This window comes from Scleropages formosus, chromosome 10 (assembly GCF_900964775.1).
Source record: "Scleropages formosus chromosome 10, fSclFor1.1, whole genome shotgun sequence".
NCBI lineage: Eukaryota > Metazoa > Chordata > Actinopteri > Osteoglossiformes > Osteoglossidae > Scleropages > Scleropages formosus.
Genome location: NC_041815.1, coordinates 14,798,326 through 14,820,232, shown reverse-complemented (window position 1 = coordinate 14,820,232; position 21,907 = coordinate 14,798,326). Strand labels below are relative to the sequence as shown.

At 47.1% G+C, this 21,907-nt stretch overlaps 1 protein-coding gene across 2 annotated transcripts; it reads left to right on the top strand.

Annotated features, from left to right (window-relative positions):
* Window positions 1-462: 462 nt before the first annotated feature.
* abhd15a (abhydrolase domain containing 15a) lies at window positions 463-9,680 on the top strand. 2 transcript variants are annotated; one of them, XM_029255266.1, is made up of 4 exons: window positions 463-515; window positions 1,714-2,416; window positions 6,966-7,318; window positions 8,186-9,680. In XM_029255266.1, exons 2-4 carry the CDS (start codon window positions 1,796-1,798, stop codon window positions 8,751-8,753), a joined length of 1,542 nt encoding a protein of 513 aa, XP_029111099.1. In that variant the 5' UTR covers window positions 463-515; window positions 1,714-1,795; the 3' UTR covers window positions 8,754-9,680. The 2 variants fall into 2 exon arrangements, with proteins under 2 accessions (XP_029111099.1, XP_018588007.2); XM_018732491.2 differs by lacking the exon at window positions 463-515 and having other exon boundaries at window positions 972-2,416.
* The last annotated feature ends 12,227 nt before the right edge of the window (window positions 9,681-21,907 follow it).

Below are 21,907 nucleotides of genomic sequence, written 5' to 3'. Positions count from 1 at the left end.
GGTTCCTCCAAACTGTATGTTTATCTTTTACATCGGTCTTTTTGACTGGTTAAGATGCCAGCTTTAAAATATGCGTTATGTCCTGTTTTAATTTATTGAATGTAAAAGCGGTCTGTTGTCTAAAGGGGTGTGCCTTTATGTGGTATTTTATAGCCTGAACAGGAGACTGGCACTTTCCACCGCAGTATGAAATGTTATATGCATTTTTACAAAAGATTATTTTTGTACAGTTTCTTTTGGACAGATATTTAGTATAGATAATCAGCACTCGGACTATTTTACCTTTACCATGCTGTTACACGTGGGTGTAGCCTTCTGGCCAAACACACCGGACTGCATATAACACAGTTAATTCCTGCTTTACATAGTAAAATTTTTCATATTATTCAAATATCAGTATGCACAGTAAGCAAAGTTCATGATGCAAAGCACACGTTGCTATTTTGAAGCAGAAGCAGACAGCCCACTAACTTTAAGAAGAATAAAGGGCGGAATCAAACCTGGGGCCTTGGTGGGTAAGTCAGCGGCCACTACGCTACTCGGTACTCTAGTCCAGTACCTGTGTTTATGTAAATATGAATATATGATTCATAAACTACTCTACAAGTTAAGACATGAAAGGTTTCCTTTGAAGGGGGGTGCGGTGGCGCAGTGGGTTGGACCACGGTCCTGCTTTCCGGTGGGTCTGGGGTTCGAGTCCCACTTGGGGTGCCTTGCGATGGACTGGCGTCCCGTCCTGGGTGTGTCCCTTACGCCCTGTGTTGCTGGGTAGGCTCCGGTTCCCCGCGACCCTGTATGGGACAAGCGGTTCTGAAAGTGTGTGTGGTTTCCTTTAAAAGGGAAAAATTATGTGATTATTATTATGGAACTATTATTAATAAGTGTTTATTCTGTTAGACAGCTGGACATTGTGACAATGATTGTTTTTCAACTGAGGTACCCAACAGACTGAAAGTTCACTTGCACATTTAATAAATACACATTCTGACGTCCTGAACCCTCGAGACCGTGTACGACTGTGGTAGTACAACTGATTTATCATTTATGGATTTATGTAATAAGGGCTGTTTAAGATTAACCAGTGAGTGACAGGGGTCGGTGCCCTAGCTCGCGCACGTTCTCAGTATTATCGTGACCGCCCAGTTCGCACCCTTTGTACCTGCGCGCTGCCTCGCTCCTCTTAAACAGCGAGCGCTTTTCCAGTTATTACTCAGCGGGCTGCGCGGTCACTTCTCACGCGCAGCTCGGGTGCGCGCGCGCGCCGAACCAAGGAAGGCGGCTGGGGCGAGCGCTCCTCGCGAGCGCTCGATTTTGAAAATGCAGACGCCGCTGTGGACTTTTCGCCGCCGGTCCGCACACCGTCCGTGAGGAGGACAGGTGAGCACTGAGACGAGTTAGCCTGCTCCTGTCTCGAGCGAATTATGCAAACTGTTTCTTTTTTTTTTTTTTCTTCCTGCAACTTTGTAGCAGACACAGTCAGTATCATACTGAGTTAGTATGGTCTCAGATGGAAGGAAGGAGTCGAATTTTTCACGTCGCTGTTCTGCTAAAACGGTTTTGAATTGGAAAAAAGAAAACGCAGAGGCTGCAGCTTCTTCTTGTCTCTGAGTCTTCAATAATAATAATAATAATAATAAGAAGAAGAAGAAGAATAAAACACATCCCCGTATATGTTTTCGAATTATATTTTGCTTTGTTTTTTGGTCGCTGAAGGGGAACTTTTCGGAGGCTCCGCGGTAGGTGGTCCGAGATCGTGTCCGCGCGCCCGCCGCGCCGGCCGTGCCGCGTGCGTGCGATGCTCGAGCTGCTGGGTGCTCTGTGCGTCCTGCTGCTGCTGGTGGCCTCCCTGTGGCCGGCGTCGCGCTTCCTCGGGTCAGGAAGCCGACCGGCGGCGGCGCTGCAGCTCTGCCCGCCGCTGCCCAGCGGAATCTCACGGCTCCCGCCGGCGTTGCCGTTGCGGGAGAAGGAGCCGCCGGTGGCGGTGAGGTGCGTGTCGGACCCCAGCAGCAGCAGCAGTACCGCGGGCGCGGCGGCCACATCATCATCATCATCATCATCATCATCGGCGAGCGAAAGCGACGCGCCAGTGGCTCTGATCTGCAAACCCTCGGCGCTCGCCAACTACCTCCTGAAGCACTGCGCGACTTTCTGCAGTTACGCGGCCGCTCCGCGCTGGAGCTGGAGGTCGAGCGCGCTTCTGCAGACCGCGTTCGGCGCCTGCTGCTGGCCCTCGGACTGCGCCGTGCATTTCGCCCGCGATCATCTGCAGATGAGCGACGGCGGCATCGTCTCCCTGGACTGGGCAGCCGCGGGGTCCGCGCCCCACAGACGGCGGAGGACGTCGAGTAACTGCAGCAGCCCGGTTCTACTCATCATACCCAACTCCTTTGGGAAGATCACCAGGAATGTCCTAAAGGTAATGGAATTTGAAAAGGAAACGCAAAACATACTCAGAACGACTGGCCGTGTCTGTCATCGAGCAGCTCTGCTTTGGTTACCTTGCTTTGTTCTTTATCGGTACAATTGCCGGAATCAAGACTGAGGTTCCTTTGAGGTTTCAGTTCAGTTGCGCTCCGTCCCACGCTCTCTTTGCGCCTTATTGCTAGATCCCCGCATGTCCACATCTGCAGGCTTCTAAAGCACATGGTTTGATTGCCAGCTACAGCAGAGAGAGTGTTGCTTAAAGCTGTTGTCTTACAGTCTGAGGGTGTCCAGCTCGAATCCTCCTCCTCCTGTAGTACCCTTGATCAAGATACCCACCCCGACTTGATACAGTAAGAATACCCTGTTTTCTAAAAAAACTAAATCATTTTGTGACTTTACTCACACAGCACTGGACGAAGGTGTAAGCTGAATACATGAATGGTTGCTGTTAACAGTTCAGGTAAATGGACTTTGGAAGGTTGGCGTTGGAAGGTTGACACCCTAAACTGTCAGCGTGCGATGACCTCGACTTGATGTCTGCTCTGCGGTGTATCCTCAGGGCTCCTGAGCCGTATAAGCACTCTCTTCATAATCTAATACTCAACATAGATTGCTTCATTGTTGTGGTGCACTGCCTTCTGCACTCAGTGGTTAATGCTGCCAAAACTGGGTATTGATGAGGGGGGGGGAGTGTTGCTTCACGAGATGTAAAACACACTTCCTCTTATATCCCCATCTGTGAAGTTCACATTGAAACTTCACTGGCGGTTTTTAATCAAGTAGCATTCTTTCTCAAGTAAAAAGCAAATTTCAATGTTTGTGTGTTTTATTCTTTTCAATGTGCTTTCAGTGATAAATGATTTTATTACGTTTTACCCATTTATGCTGCAGGATGTTCTTACTGTATCAATTCAGAGTCAGTATCTGAACAGCAGCAGTACGATTTGGGACCTTCTGAATTCAAACTGACAGCCCTGAGCAGTACATTACCTGCTGCCCTTAAGGCTGTGATCAGAAACCATTTTCACTTGATACTCATGCAAGTACTGAAGTGTGTGTCCACCTTTTTGCAGCCAGGTTCAATGCTGGAAAATTCGTCTTATTGATTACGCACAGCCCAATGTACTGGTTTAGCGTTGTCCGTTTGGGAACGGTAGCCAGAATGCTGTACGTAACGTATTTCATTTTAGATGTATTAATTCGTTATCTCGCGTTCTTGTCTTGCAGTTTGAACGTGGCTATAGGGGTCCGTTATCAGTGTTGGTCTGCAGTCGGTTTGGGCACTACACTTCCACTTCTGTGACACCTTTTTGTAGAAGCTTGGGCATGTTGTCTAAGTGCACTAAAGACAGTTCCAGTGACTTACCCTCCAACAGCCCACACAAAATTTGTAATCAGCTTTACCTTGAGGCTCTATGTAAAGCTGCAGTTTCCATCGTAAAGCACTCATTGATGGCAGAGTGCCGCCTCGAGAAGTCTTTACCCAAAGTGTTAACCGTTTTTGCCGGAACACAGTTAAGTTAAAGTAGGGAGAAAGAGTCGTGCATTCGCAGGCCTTGCTTGGCGTTCCCTTTTCTGGGTCGGCTCCAAGCACACTGGGGAACTTTAATGAAGCCGTTCTCCGTACGGCTCCGTGGAGGTTTTTTTGGTCGCCGCTGTCGCCTCACGACAAAGCAATTAAGCTGATTCCTGTCGAACACGCGGGAAGCCGCTCGTGGCACTGCGAAGGCGCGTGCTTGCTGACCGCCCTCAGAAAGCCTCGTGCTCGTCGAGTCTCGGGGCGGGGGGGACATTTGTTGCTGTGGTTTTAAAAGTGCCGCTGTGGACAAAAAAAAATGCAACGCACTGTATTATACAATCTGTGAAGTGCAGAAAACAGTTCTGTCTAATTTTTTACTTTACTGCTTACACTGTCATCTTAAAATATTTAATATTTGTCTCTGCTGTCTGTCATGATCCTCTGCACAATAGCAAGTGCAACCCGCAGCCCCAACCCACAACCTCATTTCCTGAGAAAAACCAGACATTGTAATGCAATCAGAGGTGGACCTAGGTAAGATAACAGTGTTTAGGTATTTTGGCGCTACAGGGAATTTAAAATGCTATACATAACCATCAAGAGAAATTAAGTTTGTACTACGTTGTTGCAATGTATACTGTCTTTATTTCTGTTTGCGGAGAATGAGAGATGAACTTGTTCTTGCTGGATGCTGAAATTCTGTTTATTTCTTCTACAGATTATCGTAGTCCCGGACGGGACACGGAGAGAAATACTGGAGAAAGTAGTTGTAGCTGGACGTTAATACACTCAAAATAAGGCTAAAATTCCTGACAGATCAGCAACAGAACATAATAATTACACAATCCCACTGTATGAATTCCAGATTCTCTCTACGGATCAGTTGTTGTTCAAATCAGTGCTCATGTCCTACCATACCCAGGGTATTTTACTGCTTTTTGTAGCACAGGAAGGCCCGACTTCTTATTAGCCCATCTAACTTCGTCACACATCTAAATAGCTAAAATATTTATGCTAAAATATTTATCCTGTAGGCCACAAGTTAAGATGTTATCTCTGAATGTGCCAAAGAAATATCTCAACTGCTTTTGTGTCTGGTGACAGACTTCTACCAGCACTCTTTCTGGAGATACCAGGAACTTCCCCTTGAAAATGTGTCCAACGCAGCTTTGCACATCTGTACTTTTCAGACACACGCTGCCCTTAGGCAGCTTTGATGAGAATGTCGAGATGATATTCTGTCACCTTGACTGTGAGTCTGTGACCACAGTGTGAACCCACAGCATCTGGAGGTGGGGCCTGGATGTCAGCCTCACGCTGCTCTGTTCAAGATACAAAAGTGAAACAAAGTGAAACCTGTTATGCATAAAGTAAAGGGGAAGGCACAATACTCTTACAGACTCCAAGACCCGAAGGTTTTTAAACGTGGAAAATGAGAGGGAGCGCAAGCCAGACTGACAGACATGTCCTTCAAGTGTCTTTGCTGTAGTCTGTGGGATGGAAGGGGGAGGGGAGCCGTAGGGGGGCACTTAGCATCGAGAGGTGCATGAAACGGCCATGGGGTATATAATCTCCACGACAGCAGTAGCATGAATCCTCCAGCCCATTTGTTACCCTTCTTCCGAGATGTGACTCGCTGTAAACTTGCACAAGAGGTAAAAAGCAAAAGAATACCACCGAACCCAAGCAGCTCAAAGCGTCCCCTGGGGGTTTTTGGTTAGGCCTGTGATGAGGTACAGCAGCCAGGACTTTGCTTATTTAAACAATACTTAATCCTTTGCTGCGTTGGCTGCAAATTTGAAATGTGGAGCTTCAACGTTAAGCACTTAGACGAGAAAATGAGTCATGACAGAGCCGGTCCTTTTTGTTATTTCGAAAGGAGCGTATGAGCTTCGGCAGTAGTTGATCGGGTTGTGAGGGCAACTTTGTGTTTTGCGTCCCTTGTGCACCGTCCGCCCGTACTGTCCCTTCTGTCCCACTGGATGGTGGACTGTGATGGGCAGCCAGCACCTCTCAGTGAGCTTGTGAGGAATGCAGAATCGGGGGGGTTGTTTGTGCTTCTACCTGTTCTCACCTCGGGTCGCAGAGGAAATTTCACACCACCTTGACAGTAACGGCACAAGGAAGAAAAATACTGCAGAAGGGCAGCTCTCTTAGAAAAGTGCCCCGTGCCTCTTGACTCCCCCCGACAATCACTGCAGGCCAGAAGCTGTTCCCTGACTGACCACTTCTGAATACTACGTTATTTAGTTTTTAAGAAAATGCTTTTTTCCCCAAGACATTTAAGTAACATACAGTTTGACAGGCCACAGATCTATACCCTTAGTTTTTTTTTTTTGATTATTATTTAAATGGAGCAAGACCAGCTAAGTAACCAACTAATACAGCAATTGGATCCATCCTGGCCCCCGAACCTAAGGCGAACTGAGCTCCTCTCTTGCTAATCATGCTCTGTGTTGCACAGTGTTTCAGGCAATCATAGCTGCCTGGGATTTTATGGTGTAGGGTATGTATTGTTCTTTCAAACAGCGTTCTTTCCGAAATGTTCTTCCAACCCGGACAGAAAGTGTAAATGAGATCTGGGGTTAGGTGTCCGTTTGATGGACAGGCACAGGAGTGGAAGGACGGACTCCTTGGACGTTGGGGCTCTTGTAGAAGAACTCTGTGAATATTTCATTAGAGCAACACCACAGCTGATGCAGTTTTGTAGGAAGCACCAACTGTGTCTCAATTGGCCGTTGGAGCCCTTGTGACATTTGGAGCATGGAAGATGTGTGCGGTGCGAGACATCCGTGCATCTAACCACGTGCTTTGGGGTCTGTTCTCTGTTAGTTTTTGTTCAATAAAGGTGAATATTTCCCACCTTTTCATCATTTCTATTACCCAAATGTTTTCAGTAAAACTTAAGGTAACTGGTAGCATTTCCTCCATGTTGGTATTTGTACAAAAAGACTGGAGGTTGGATACAGAGGTGACTCAGGATAAAAGATGGTAAAGGAACTCATCTGTCTCGTCTCCGCAGCTTTGCGAGGTGGGCCTTATTCATGGCTACCAGCCTGTTGTGTTCAACCGCCGCAGCCACAACGGCACACCCCTCAGCACGGTGAAGCTACAGCAGTTCGGTGACCCGGCAGACCTGCGTGAGGCCGTATGTTACATCCGCTACCGGCAGCCAGCCAGCCGCATCTATGCAGTGAGCGAGAGCACGGGCTCGGGGCTGCTCCTCTCGTACCTGGGGGAGTGTGGCTCTTCGAGCTACGTTACGGCCGCTGCTTGCATCTCGCCCATCTTCCGCTGTCAGAGCTGGTTTGAGAGCGGCCCATCCTGGCTCTGTCACTGGGCTCTGCTGCTCTACCAGAAATTCAACCTCAGCAGGTATGGCCTGAATTGGGGAGTTGGGGGAGACAGGGTATGTTTATTGAAGCAATCCAGACTCTTGCTCCTGCGTGAATTGAATAAACACATTTCAATGCATCAAGCTCTCACCTGTCCATCTCTTGATACTTTGCAGTGAAAGTTGTGCTCTTGCTACAGCGAAGGCAGATTCCACTGCTCATTTGTCTGGGACTCAGAATATAAAATGTTAAATAGGTCCCAAGAAAGCACTAAACCTGGAACCAGTAAGAGCAAGCTAAAGTGGTGACCACTCTCATTTTATTCCTTAATTTTAAAATGCACTAAGTGCTTAAAATGCAATGCTGTAGCTATGGCTACCAGCCATTTTTTTCACTGGTAAAAGGTAAAAACCCCTTCAGTCCCTCTGAGTAATGTGACCATCGTTAATTTGTTATTGGTAATTGCTTGTCCAGTCCACGGTTGCAGGGATGAGCCCAGGAATCACAGAACACAAGGCAGGCTACACCCAGGATGAGATGCCAGTCCACTGCAGGACCATCACATACACTCATTTATTCACACAGAGTGGAATTTAGGGTCACCAATCCACCTGAAACATGTCTTTAGGCTACTGGAGGAACCCGGAGGACCCAGAGGAAGGCCACGTGAACACAGAGAGAACGTACAAATTCCACACGCGCTGAGATGGGCTTTAACTCGCATTCAAACCCGCAGTCCAGGGGCTGCGAGGCACCATCGCTACCTGCCGTGCCTTCGGGTCACCATTTATTGTGACTTTATTTGTTTTATTTAAACTACACACAAGGAGGCCGTGCTACACTGGAGCAGTCACTTTAGTAGTTACAGATGTTAGTGTACGCTGTAACACGGCAATGTTTCTTGCAGGTATAAGACGGCTTTGGGGGAAGTGGTGCACACAGACACCCTGTTCTCCAGTTGTTCCTTGCGGGCCCTGGAGGAGGCGCTGTTCTGTCATTCTGGACTGAAGGGAGACTCGTTGTCAGCGGGGGCAGGAGGCGGCTGGGACTCCTACTGGGAGCGCAACGAGCCTCTGCGAGACGTGGACGAAGTGGCCGTGCCTGTGCTGTGCGTGTGCAGCCAGGACGACCCTGTGCGGGGTGGGGCACAAGCCACGTTGCCCCTGGAGCTCTTTGAAAACAACCCGCACTTCTTCCTGTTGCTCACAAGCTGCGGCGGGCACTGCGGCTTCTCCGCACCCGGGGAAGGAGCCGAGCCCTGGGGGCCCCGGGCAACGCTGGAGTTTTTCCGCGCCACCACGGACTTCTTTGCTGTCGAGGAGCGGGCCAAACTCGCCGCGCGAAGACGGGGCCTCGGGAGCACCGCCGGGGGCAGGGCATTCCGCGACCGTAGCGTGAGCACTTGCAAAAGGTTACCTGCCTGCGCACACAACATCCATGCCATCTACAGCTGGCAGAGGTCCTACACCAGGTAGGGGCTGCTACAATCACCCCAGCAGTTGGGGTGGAGGAGCAGGGCGCTGTGAAGCTGGGCTGGAGTCGAGTCTGGACCACACAGGGCGAGGCAGACCTCCACCCCAGTTGGATGGGACCCCCAGCTGCGCAAGGACTCAGCGTAGTTGTAGCGGCAGTGTGGCGTCTCAGTGAAGGTGGTTGCTCTGTCCGTCTGCAGGGCTGCTGCTGTAGATCCCTGTGTCCTAACCTGGTGGTTCTTGCATTTAACAATGAACCCAAATCAAATGTTATATTGTTTGCCATCTTGCACACTCACTGTGGGCCAGAGATCAGCGTTAATAAGCTGGGATGTGGAGGAGAAGGAGGGTTTTGGGTTACTCTCAAACGAAACGTGTCCTTCTAAATCTTTTCGACTTTCAGGCTTTCCAAGAATGGTTATAACAGCAGGGCTATGATGGTGACTAAAGGTTCTTCTGTTTCACTTTTCAGAACATGACTCTCAGTTGTATCAGCACTGTGATGGGAATGTGGATGCCTTGTTGATGTCCAGCTCTGTGACGTGCTGTGAAAAACATTTAAAATATTATGTTTGCCCAAAGATGTAACAGAAACTTCACCAGAGCTTGTTTTCCCTTCTTTATTAACTTTGTTTATCTAATCTACATAGTCCATTAAGTCTTATTAAATGTTGAATTTTTGTTCAGTGACACTAAAAGGAATGTCCTCTTTGACCCGAAACTGTAACTGAAGTATTAAGGATTACACTGTACTGGGGCGCCTTTGTCACCACATTTGAGAGAGTTCTGGGAAAAATGTGTAATTTTGTCCAGTAGAACTGGGCGGAACGAGATTGTGGCTTTTTAAATCTTATTTAACCTCTGGTTTGTATGCATTAGTAGACACAAGATTTACTTGGAACTGTCTGTGAAATGCTTTTCTTTCCTTTTTATCTTTGTACTGTTTAAGACGTTCAACGTACCGTGTACTTAATAAATTGAATGCACTTCGAGTGATGCTTTCTAATTCAAAAACATCTCTGCGTACTTGTGCTCTTGTTCCTTGAGAAAAGAAATCCACAGTGTGAAATTTAACCCTACAATGCTAACTGCAAAGATTTTTCAACAGCTGCCCAACAGTCTTTTATCAAGATCTAAAGCAGGAACACGATCGACGAGTTTCAAAATATGTTCTTAAGTAAACAGATTTTGGGCATCAGTTTTACAGCTGCCACGTTATTGTGCAACATATAACGCAGAAGGGTTTGATTTTTAAATATGGGGCAGCTGGTAGTGGTTAGAGCTGCTGCCTTTGGACCCAAAGGTTGCCGGTTCGATTTCCACCTTGGCTCCAGTTCCCTTGAACAAGGAACTTGCCCTAAAATTGCTGTAGTAAAAATTACCCAGCTATATATGGGTAAATAATTGTAAGTAGTAATAACATTGTAAGTTGCTTTGGAGATAAGTGTCAGCTAAAGGAATAAATGTAAATACAGTTTGAGCCTCTCTACTGTCCAGGCACCAGGGTAAATGCCAAAACCAACTCCAGATTGAGTCTATGCTGTCTGTGACCTCATCAGAGGCATGTCACCTTTCTCTACATGACAGCCCTGAAAATAGCCTCCCCCCCCCCCCCCCCCCCCCGCCAAGCAATCGCAGAGAAGCTGGTGGGACTATGATAAAATGAGACGTTTCTTTCACAAGGTCCCTGTGGAGAGCTATCCAGAGAGACAACTGGATATAGGAGCATCACGGGGAAAGACCTCATTTTGGATGGTTCATGGCATGGTCTGCATGGGGCTCCTCCGAAACTGACAGTACAGACACCATAGGCAGGGGCTTAAGTACAACAGCAGGTGTTACCACCAATGAACGAAAAACTTCCAGCATGATAAATCTGGTTTATGTTTTGCACCTCCATGCATATCAGTCAGTCAGTTTTCTCCTGCTTGTCCTGGAGAGGGTCTTGATGGTCGCAGGATGAGCAGACCCTCCCTTTTCCAGTAACAGTTGCCAGATCCTCCTGTAGGATGCCCAGGTGTTCCCAGGCCAGCCAGGAGATAAAATCCCTTTGACATGCACTGGGTCCGGCCTGGGTGTCCTGAACATTCGTTCGCGTTGAAGAGAACCAACAGCTGCTGAAATGCTACTGAGAACAAGGGCAGCACAATGGCACAGCGGGTCCCAAGAATGACTCGCAGCACCTGGGCTGTGGCTTTGGATGTAGGTTCGATCCCCATTCAGACTGTGGAGGCTGTGTTTGAGTGGCGTTCCTCCTCACAGCGCAAAGATGCATTTCAGCCGGACTCACGACTCTACGTCGCCCTTAGTGAGCGTGTGGCGCTAACCCGTGGCGAACTGGTGTCCTCTCCAAGGTGTATCGCAACTCGCACCCTGGGAATAGGCTCCGGACCGCTCCCACCCTGCTGGGACAAGCGGTTATGGACAGTGTCTATCTGGGACAAAGGCTGCACCCAAACACGGTAATTAAAGTGAAACGTTTTCCAGGACGACGTGTGCCACCTGGCGTCCTATATTAAAATTGCAGTAAAGTTCCCAAATACATACTGTATGCTACGTACTGTATTGTATTTACTCATGAAGAGCACGCCTTTGGCGACTTGGTGATTTAGGGATCTTATGTACCTTATTTTTACTGTGTCACTTGTGGTAAGTACTCTGGTTCAGGGCGATATAGCGGGTAAGGGGCACGTTCTTTGATTGAAAGGCGTGAATGGTACCTACTATTTTAATTTAAACAATAAACACCAGCAACAGCAATAATAATAATAATAATGATGATGAATGAATGTAAAAGCACTCGCTCGTTTCTCCAGCCAGCGCTAAATCATGACTCTTTGGCGCGCTTCGACAGTGAGCGCAACAGTAAACTTGGCTGAACGCAGTGAAGTGAAGAATCATCATCATGTGTACGAAACGCGTCCGATCGCGGAGAATCGATGGTGGAAAACGAGCGAATGTCTCGGGACCGGCCGGGGTACGAGGCGAGGGGTGCGCGCACATCGCCGTTCGTTCCGCGCCCGTTCTTCCGGCTGCGGCCTGCGCCTCTCCTCCTCTGACAACAAAGCCCATTCCTTCGCATATGAGCTGCCGCACTCCTCCAGAACGACACACCTTGACGGGCTGCACACGCGCGTCATAACAACGAACGGCCGTCCGTCACGCCACATTGTTTCAGCGCGACTTCACAGCACCTTCGGCTCACGCAAAATCGTTAATGCTCCTCGGCTACAGCACATGACGATGATCTGCCTCTCGTCTCGTCCCGCCTCCGTGTCCACGTCACGAAGAAAAGAGTGAGGTGAGCGCGCCGGTGTTGCCATGGAAACTGCCTCCGCCATCTCAGCGCTCGGTAGGCGGCTGCGGCGCGCGACGTCTCCGTATGGGGTCCGCGTACATGACGCCGATCTGACAGACACAGTCCGAGTGACGCACAATCCTCTCCTTTTGGCTCGGAAACTAAGAGTATATTTAGCAGACGGTGGACACCCGTTTCAGAGAGAGACTGCGGTCCGTGGGGGTCAGAATTAAGTTCCCTCAATGCGTAACGCTACCCTATGGGAGAACAAGGTAAAAATGTACATTCATTGGAAACCGAATGTGGACAGCTGCAGTGCTACGACTTAAATAATAAGGCCAAAGAGAACGCGTTGATCAACTTGATGATGCTCTAAGAATTATAGGCTATATATAATAATTGGGGAGAGAATTCCTCATTCCTGAGCTGGAATTGTTCAAATGTGGGAAAGCTGCTTCATCATGGCCTCAGCAGAGTTAAACTCCCATCAAGTATTTCTGGTTCCCCTAGTTTATGAGGGCTGGTGTAAAGGTTTTCGGCACCCCTAAGACTCTAAATTAACACACACATTTTGCATATATCTCTATATAAAATACATATTTATTATATATATGATAAATTATATAATGAATGTAACTGATACATAAAATGTTAATTTTTGTGCAATTATTCATAATATAACATCTGAACATTATATATGCACAGAACACACATTTAACAGTCTGAAAACTAAGCTTATTTAAGACTGAAGTTTATTATGGGAACAAACAGATATGTACTATTTACTGTTGAGACTGACAGTCGTCTTCCATAGAAAATGTTACCTACAGAGTTGCAACATTTAAAAGACATATAGAAGCCATCCATCATACTATGTTAAGAATACATAAAGCAGCACATCATCTTCAGTTTTCTAAGGAAGCTACTTCTTCATTATTCAACAAGGGCTTTTGTATTTTTTCCACCATTACAGTTTATGTTTTGTAGCTAATTTTGCCACCCCCCCCCCAAAAAAAATGCTTAGTTCACTTAATTATAAATCTGACCCGTCCTTCAAGTCTAACAAATTGTTACATCCCTGTTCTTGATGGAGCAAAATTGAATACCACAGACGTACTGTATATTTCAACAAAATGTTCTTTATGAATATGATGATACTGGTATGATTTCAAGGCATAGTTTAAAACAGCAGCGTAAAGAACCTCAAACCAGGGTAATGCATGAATGGTTATAAAACACAAAAATGTCCTATATGCAAACAGTTTCTGCCCAACAAAGAAAGGACACTGTTGAGTATGGCTGAGGAACTGAAGGGGACACATCAGCCAGTCCTCAGGGGAAGTGCTGAGGGCATTAATCTCACACCCACTGCAGTTCTGTCTGAAAGAATTATCCTGATGCCACCAAATGCGCTGTCACCGAGGGGTGAAAGCTGGAGATGACGTCTTTAAGTCCCGGAAAAGTCTGGCTCTGTCTTCTGCTGTAAGGACAAGGAACGCGGTGACTCCTTCCTTGCAGTTCCAGCACTGGAGAGAAGAAATCATTTCTCTGTTGAAAAGAGAAATGATCTACAGGGACTGTAAGTAAAGGTATCCCAACATCTTGATTTCTATAGAATAAAAATAATTTACATATTTAAATAGTGGTGCTCAGTTTGTCAGTCATAGGTGAGTTCCACAGCTCTGGCTCCCACACTCTCCACCACCTGCTTTCTCAGCTGCTTCTCAGCTTTGTCTGCCTCTCAGCAGCTTCAGCTGAAAATACCTCCCATAGCCCTGGGTAAATTCCTGAGCTGGCTAGTGACGCAAGAAAGAGGGCTGGGTGGGGCTCTCTCTCAGGGAAAGGCCCGCTCTGCCGGATTTTGGAGCAAATGTTCATAGCTCCGGAGCTGAGGGAGAGGTGGTGATTACAGGTTAACTCCCTTCCTCTGAGCAGGAGGCAGATGGGCGGGGGCGGGGGAAGTCTATTGCAGCGTGACAGGTGATTTATACCCTGCAGCAGTCCGTGTGCTTAGCCTGGCTTGGCAGAAGGGGACGAGATAACACTGGAGTTCCCTTGCTTTGACCTCATTGTTAAGGACTAAAGGTTAGCATGCTTCAAGAAGGGTGAGGGTCAGATCGGAGGTGCAGGTGGGTGGGGGCACAAAGAAAAGACCGCACGGCTAGGCGCGTTGCACAACCTCTCACCCCTCCTGTGCTAGAGGCTGCTGTCAGTTTGCTGTCCTGTGGCGTCAGCTGTTTGCGTTTCACTCTAGTTGTGCAACAGCCCAGCTTGTGCAATGAGCTGTGCTCTGAAAGCAGTCATATACAGGCTGTCAATACTGCGGAAAGGTGATGACCTGACAGCGCGAACAGCCCACCAACGTGCAAGAGCAGCACTACTGTCCTTACATGCTATGAGGAGCTGCTCTATGTCACTACCAGAGACGTCACAGTGGCCGCAGAGGAGCTACTTGCCTTGTGCTTGCTCTGATTTGCATGACTGCTTTGCTCACGTGTTTTCGATTGTTATGCAAGAGCCCAGGTTGATTTGGAAATGGGTGCACAATACAGATGCACATATGCACAGTCACACACCACCAAAGCACAGAGTCAGCTGTAACAGAACAACCGACAAAGCAAACACACACACCAGATCCCATATTCTGTCACGCATGAAAAGTTTCGCGTTGAAAGTCATGGCCTCAGACACTTGCAGTGGGATTATCACAGATGTCCTGACTGCAGACTGCATTGTGATCCGGGCTTACATCGTGACCGGATAACAGAAGGAGGAGAGGAAGGTTTTGTCTGCGTTCCTTCCAATTTCCGCCCATCTTCTCCCAAAATGAAAAGCGGGAAGGGCTGGTAGCATGCCGCTGGGGACGGGGTAGCATTGCTCTCTGGAAAAGTACAACCCTTATCTCTTGACCTCAGAAATGTTGTGTCTCATTACCTCCCAGCGAAGCAGCCTCGTTGAATGGCGCTCTCCTTATTCCCCTCCCCTTTGCTCTCATTCTCCCTCGGCTTCGAGACTAAAGGCTCTCAAGAGGTCATGCAAAGCTGAGCTTGAACGCTGGGAGGTCCAAACACTACAGTTATAATGATGAGTGTCTCTGTCTCAACAAAGACTAAAATTCTCCACACTCTCTTGCTCTCATGCAAGATTTTACTAAGACACCAGGAACTGCCATAAGATCAGGGATCTTATTTCCAGCCATTATGCATTTCTGCCACAGCGGTCATGTGACTTGACTTGGACCATTAACTGCCGGATGAATCAGTTGCGAAAATGTACTTGATGGGCCTGAGGTAGTCTCCTGGCTCCTCTTGGGTGTGTGTGGGGAGTGATTTTTTTTGTGTGTGTGCTCCACTGCCTGTGCCACTGCGTACTGGCGCCTTGCTTTGCCACCTCAGCCTTGTAGTGACCAGCGGGTGCTGCAATGACAGAGAAGTGAATTGATTTGAGGAAGTCCTCTGTCTGAGAGACGTGAGTAACGGTGTGCTGGCAGGAGCTCGTGACAGGCTAGCTGCTGATGAATCATCTCTTCCCCCTCACGGCCCCCTCCAGCCACACCCCCTATGCCTGGGTGCGACATGGTGCATTTTAATCACGTGGCGGCAGGGCGCTCTTGGCCCAGGCCACAGAGGGACACGGAGTGAATCTGTCAGAGGAGGGGGACAAGCAGGAGGTCGGTCAGAAAGGCGGAGCAGCTGGTACAAGATCAGACTTTGTGACCAGAGGGTCGAATGTCCGATTGCAGCAGAGGAACCCCTGAATCACCTGTCTACCACCTATATAAATGGACAAACTACAAACCATCTAAGGCCTTAGAAGCACTTACCAAAGAAATAACTTAGAATTATAGAATATAGGCATTATATTCCCTCATATATTAGCCATGTTCAGTAGTGAGTGGAATGAGTTGTCATTTATCATGGGTTGAAATTAGGTACTGCTGTGGAACACTTGATTTAGAAAGGAAGTGGAGCTTGTTTACGGTGTTTGCAAAATTCTACGGAAAAGCACAACCACAACAACAAGAAAGTCATGGTGCAGTGGGAGAGGTGCATGCAAAGCAAACAGCTAGGTGAGTGGGTGCAAGATCAGATGAAGCATCAAGCTTGCAGGAGGAAGGACTTACATAAGGGGCCAGTTGCCAGGGGGGTGGGCAGGTAGCTACACATAAAATGGATGGCTCAATTTGTGGAGACTGTTGGGGAACCAGGAAGACCCTAGAGTGTCAGGGGAGGTAGGATGGTGGAAGTGTGTGTGTGGGTAGTGAATGGAAACGTGTGAGTGGTGAAATAATATGTGTGGGTAGGGAAAGAAGGGACAAAGGAGGCAACAAGGGTGCGTGTGGTTGGTGAATGGCTGTGTGTGACTGATGAAAGGGTGTGTGTGGGGGTTAAATGGGGCCATATTGCTGAAAAAGTAATGGTGAATTAAACGCATTTGTTTTTCCAACTGAAGCAAAGCAAAAGGGGCAGCGCAATACATGCAATCAATGTTCAGGGACAGCATGTCCCACTGCAGGAGCAGCAAACAAATGTCAATGGTCTCTGAAGGGAGTTCCTTAACATGCACACACTGGTCACCGAAGCTTGGATTTTTACATGCTAGAACATAGAGGTGTGAATATAAAAGTAGACAAGATATGCCCACCTGTCCTATACAACATTACTGCCCCAGATTCCAGAATCCCCTGGGCCCAAAGAGGCTAAAAAAGAGCGGTCACACCCTAACTCAGTCAGCAGAGCCACTTGCACCAAAGGGAAAATAACCAGGTTGCATGTCCGAGCTGCTGCGTTATGTAACTATTGGCTGTAGAACATGCAAAGGGAGTGCTGTGAGGCAGTGACTTACTGTGACTCCTGCATCATTATGGCTCATGCTTGAATGACTCTGTCTTGTATAGCAATGAATAAGGCAGTGTTCTGGGCACTTCATCAATGAGAAGGTAGTGTATAATCCCCACTGTAGGCCATGAAGAACACACACCCTTCAAATTTAATACTAATTATACAAGCAAATCGATTTATAAAATGAACACAATAGAGAGCCTTGTTTATTTTGCATTGTTTGATAAAATATCTAATGATGAATGTCTAACTTGTCTGGCCGGATTCTTCTGCCTTGGATGTGTGCTCACATCTCAGAAGTATTTGCCCGTCAAGACTTGCCCTTCTTTCAATGTCGTCAAATCGGCAGCGTCAATACCGGAACCAGGACTGCAATCAGATCTGTTTCATTGTGCTGCTAGGATGCATAAGCGGACCATTTGGGGTTAAGCAGTGGACAACAGCGAAGTTTCAAAACATTCTCAGATCAGGTTGTTCAGGGTGTTGTTTTTGTTTCACTGGTCATGCTAATCAAATCTGCAGGCAGACCTTGGCCTTGCATTGTGGGAAAGGCGACAGATGTCTCTCTGGCAGTGGCGGGGGAATTACAGAGACCTACTGGTTCACAGACGTGGGGTCAGACTCCCAGAGACTGAAGTAGCATGGACCTGATAACATGTAGTCTGCTGACAAGTACAGCGAGAAAGGCTACATTTGGAGATGAGGCAGGGCATATGGAGGTCAGGACTTTAGTCCTCATACTGGATGTGCCCTCACTTCATCAACAGTAAATGCATTTATTCACATGTCAGTTGCACAGATTGGCAACAGGATAGATTGTACCAGTTAGAGGAGGGTATGTAGTGCCAGGAGTATGAAGAGCTATGATATAAATGTCAACAATATTGTTTTGTATACTAGTAAAAGTGATCTTTGAGCACCCATTAAAGTATTGAAAAATGCCTGAGACATGCACTAGGTACCATCTGGATATTGAACTGGAGGCACCAATTTACTTTCCTCTCTCAAAAATTGTTAGATTGTTTTACGCATATTTGCAAATGAGCACCCTGAATGTATAAAGTGAAGATGCACACATGTTAACAGCAAAAAGTGACATTTCTGCCTGTTAACATCATTCCCAGAGAACAACACTGCTGCGGCATTCTCAAAACCGCTGCCCGATCCCCCATTTGGTGCGGTGCACTTTGTGACATCCAGTACGTGCCTGTTTGAGGAACAGTCACATAAATGTCACATGGTCGGGTTGGGGAACAGCTGATTTGTTCTGCTATGTAGGTGCTGCCTTGAAGGTACCAGTTTTTTTTTAAAATCACAACACTAACAATGGCTTTCAGTTTTTAGGTTCCGGCAGTATGCCCGAGGGAGTATGAGGCGAGTTTTGAAATACCGGAGAGTGATGAAAGCCTGGCGTGTCATTAACACACTCAATAGCCATAGGTGGTATGGACACAAAGTGCCACAGCTCTTCAACAAAAACAAATAATCAGCTTCTGTGAGCAGCTAATGACAACTTCAGATTAACTGCACTCCTTGCGAATAGCAGGGTGATTTAAACCTTCAGATGTTCTCACCAGTTTCAGCCTGGTGTGTCACACCCACATGGCATCTTGCTTTCCCTGGTAGGCTGGTGGAAGGAAGCACAGCAGTGGATTTAACCAGTGTCCTGTTATGGAGGTGTGCTGTGCAAACCGCACCAGCTCTGCTCAGAACAATGCTCTGGGTACTGCTCAGCCTTCTGGAAGTTTCCACCACCACCACAGGCTTCAGTTCACCTTGTTGAGCTGTGCTGCATGAGCCTGCTTTGAACAAGGAAACGTAGGCTTGGCATTACATCTTTCTGGCACGTCACCTGTGAGAGCTGGGAACTTCTCCACCGCTGTATCTCAATGCAGCTCCTCTTCCTACCATAGTGGGCTTCTTCAGCCGGAAATTCCACTCAACATCGTGTGTCCACGCACGCGGGGTTAGAACAGTTTTTCGGCAAGACTGCAATGCCCACGGCACGGGGACGCTCTGACTTTTTTTTTGCAAAAGCCAAAGGTACCACAGCTATGCCTAAATTACCAATCCAACCATAATTGCGCCTACTGTGTGCTCCGTACAGAGAATATAAATTAGATAATGCAGAACATATTTTAGTGAAGATGAGTTTTTTAAACTAAGGTTACTTGCCAGCGTCTTTTTTAACTGTAGGACTGGGACATTAATGTGTTCTGCAAGTACTGTCATGTTGAGTTAAAAGACCTATAGGAGAGGACTACAAAATGTAGTGCAAGGCGGAGTATCCCTCCAAAGTTTCCACATGTGAGAAAACAGTCTTCAAAATGCTACATCTCCTGAAGTCATGATCCGCTAATGTTTCTTCCTGGACTATAAACCCAGCAAGGAGAAGAAAACAGCTGGTGTTTTTTGAAGAATACTCCTTTCCTTATGTTGGCCTGGACAGCCAGTACTAGCTCTTTAAATTGCTGTTAAGTGTCATCTCGCACGCTCTCGCCTTTGCTGAGTCATTGAGTTCAGTCTGGTTTTGTAACCTCCGCCCAGCAGGAGCTCTCATTGGCTCAGAGATCCACGCAGCGGCTTCTGTGGTTGGCTGCCAGCTCCAATAATCGGTTCTGTTCTGCAAAAGACAGCTCTTAAAGTCAAAGCAGCCTCATTCCCATTCTGGCCACTGGCCCCGCTGGAGAGGCGAAGCATCCCTGTAACCATGACTGTGGAGAGAAAGGGAGAGGAAAAAGACTGAAAGATAAACGTCAAAATATTACTGTTAATAGCAACTTAAAACTGGTTATATTGTGTTCTCATTTGTCTTTTGCCATTTGGATAATAACTAATGCATCAGGCAAATCACATAGTAAATTAAAGCTTAAACTGCAACAAAGCTATGAGAAAGACAGAAGTCTATATACAAAAAGTGATGCAGTTAATATGAAGCTTTATGTGCAGCACCAAAGGAAAATGTCAGCAAAATATCCTGCTTCTATGCTATTACAGGAAGTGACACCCAAACATTGATTTTACTCTGTAGGCCTGTAAATGTCCCTAATATTGTCTCTTTGGTAGATTAGACAGTCCTGGCTGCCCTTCCAACTCTGTAAGACTCATTTGATAAATCTTGGAGGACTAAGTCAGGCACGTGTACTTAACTGCTGCAACCCCTAAGTCATGCTAAACCTGTCCTTGGTTTGAAACGTAACTTGGAGGTGTGTCCGCTCAAAGCCATGTGTAAGGAGAGGACAGTTGAATGGCTAACAGTAGAGCATGGCCTTGTGATACCACAGTCACCCTATAGGATCTTCTTGAAGCATTTCAACATGGCATACTGAAGTGTTCCAAAGACAAGTGGCCAACTGACTCCAACTTCTTGTACTCCAACCTGCCCACCTAAACTGAGCACTCCAGTGGTAATTTTGCTCTGCAAAGGACCCATTACCTGGATTCAGTCTGGTCCAGGCAGCAACTTGCCTGGCAGAAGAGTTGATTGATTCCTGGAATCCTTTTAAGAGCAGGATTAATGTGCCCTGAGAGAGGGCAGCCCTGTCTGCAGACTGGATGTACTATATTTGAGCTGCAATGCAGAGGTCGCCATGTTCCATCCTCAAGCCATGGTTAAGGGGTTATGGTAAGGCGAAGACTGAGAGGATTCGATTGAAAAATGGAATCCAAAGAGTGTCTCTCGGAGACATGTTGCCTAGCAGCTTCATAACTGCCAAGTTGAGGGCGCATCCATGCCTGGAGCTAAATATCTTCTTTCACACAGCATCAGAAAGTGTCCCAGTCCATTTTATATATAGATATAGTCAGATCCAAGTGTGAGATCTGGAGGGAAGCAATAACTTCTCGTAGAATGTTATACAATAACATGTAGCAATAGTCTATTAGTTATAGTGGGGAAAGCATTAATTCTACTGCACGTCTGAGACTTCTGAAACAAAAAGCAATGCAGGGTTGATGATATATGTACTTTTGCCAGCATTTAATTGCAGATGGTCATTTAGAGGTTCATATCAAGGTAACCATGAGTTACCATTAGGCTTTGGCCTGGGGCTCTAGTGGATGGCTACGTGTGCCATTGCAGCCTGCTGTCTTCAATTACAGCTCAGTGTGGCTTCAAATAGTTGAAGTGTCTGGCTGATTGACAGAAACCCCCTCTGTGTGGAGGATACAAGGACCGACCCCCCCGGACTTTGTACTCTTGCAAGTGAAGTGTTCTCTGGCTGCTCTGCTCCTAGGTTATGGCTGGGCTGGGCCTATAGGTACCACAGGAATGTGTGACAGAGATGCTGAAAAATAGGCCCATGAACCCTTTGAACCCTGTGCTCTGAACTGGCTCTCAGGTAATCAATAGTTGTCTGGTCACTAAATGGAGGAAGTGGAGGAAACTCCCCACACTGTAAGTGCATAAAACACATAAAGCTCAGACCAAAGAATGGTGGAATTCCTCTCTTGAACCCACACCCCTATCCACTGGCATTCGTCCCTATAGCGAATTACTGCCCTGCTTTGCAGTTCTTCAACAACTGAGCTAAAAAGCATCACAGAGGCAAAACTCCCCAGCGCTCCCATTTTCTGCTTGCTCTGTAAATGATCCCATACAGTTTTTACAAAGAAAAAGCAATGCAACAGCTCCTCTCTACAGGAAGGCAGCTTCACTGTCCACTCGGTGATTTAATAACATGACAGCGGGTTAAAGTGGTCTGCAGTTTAACGCTTCATGATACTGAGAGGCTCCGAATGGCTCCCGGTTGCATGTGTGCGGCCTCCCTCAGTAAGCCTTCATTAAAAAGATATGAGGTGGAAAGCACTCCTTTACTCTGTTCTTCCTGTGAGTGGCTTGGGTTTGAAAAAAAAGGCTATTCAAGATTTTTTATTACAAGTCACATTGACAGAAACTATTACCACGTAAGTACGTGTGTTATGGGGTAACTTCGATCCCACAATGTTTATCTGAATACCTTCTATGGTTAACAAAATTTTCAACATTACTTAATAGCAACACATTTTGGAGCCTATAG

Bases quoted from the DNA above. Each gene is read 5' to 3' on its own strand.
- abhd15a (XM_029255266.1), top strand. From the start codon at position 1,796: ATGCTCGAGCTGCTGGGTGCTCTGTGCGTCCTGCTGCTGCTGGTGGCC. The intron at 2,417-6,965 runs GTAATGGAATTT...TCGTCTCCGCAG, and splicing joins TCACCAGGAATGTCCTAAAG to CTTTGCGAGGTGGGCCTTAT. The intron at 7,319-8,185 runs GTATGGCCTGAA...TGTTTCTTGCAG, and splicing joins CAGAAATTCAACCTCAGCAG to GTATAAGACGGCTTTGGGGG.